Below are 617 nucleotides of genomic sequence, written 5' to 3'. Positions count from 1 at the left end.
GACGTTTTACGACAGCGCAATACAACAGTTTCTTACTTACTTGGGGTTGCTGGTTGAAGGGTCAACTTCAAAGGAGAACCCTCTGGGCGAGTGCCTGTCGGAGGGTAGCCACTGGTGCACGCCCAGGACCCCCGACCTCGTGACGGTGACCACAACATCGGGCAGGGCAGCCGCGAGGAAGGACCGCGGCGGCGAGCGCGGCGGAGACACGAAGGCGACGGCGTCCCGGTCGGAGGTGAGCTGCCGAGAGGAACAAGAGACTGTAATCACGCGGCATAGCGCCTGCAAAGCCGAGATAGGCAAGCCTGCCACGCACTAGAGCATAACGGGCTTGCCTACCCACAGGCGGCCAGCGAATCCACGGCCCACCGCAGCCTACGGTCTTAGCGCCTGTGAACCCGAGATAGGCAAGCACGCCACACATCAAAGCAAAACAGGCTTGCCCTCTCCATAGGCGGCCAGTGAGTCCACGGCCCACGGCGATCTACGGTCTTGGCGCCAGTGAACCCGAGGTAGGCAAGCCCGCCACGCACCACAGCTTAACAGGCTAGTCTACCCATAGGCGCCTCTGCGGCTCTCCCTACCTCCATGATGGTGAAGGGCCGGATCTTGTCCAG

At 62.1% G+C, this 617-nt stretch overlaps 1 protein-coding gene across 1 annotated transcript in view; it reads right to left on the bottom strand.

The window, feature by feature from the left end:
* Positions 1–36: 36 nt before the first annotated feature.
* LOC113217635 (neurobeachin-like protein 1) overlaps positions 37–617 on the bottom strand; it is a 346,454-nt gene continuing 345,873 nt past the window's right edge. The window contains 1 exon segment of the mRNA XM_052263605.1: positions 37–240. Within this exon segment, the coding sequence (XP_052119565.1) occupies positions 37–240 (204 nt within the window).

Source organism: Frankliniella occidentalis, unplaced genomic scaffold (genome assembly GCF_000697945.3).
Source record: "Frankliniella occidentalis isolate FOCC.00 unplaced genomic scaffold, Focc_3.1 Scaffold13, whole genome shotgun sequence".
Taxonomy (NCBI): domain Eukaryota; kingdom Metazoa; phylum Arthropoda; class Insecta; order Thysanoptera; family Thripidae; genus Frankliniella; species Frankliniella occidentalis.
This window is presented reverse-complemented; position numbering and strand designations above follow the sequence as displayed.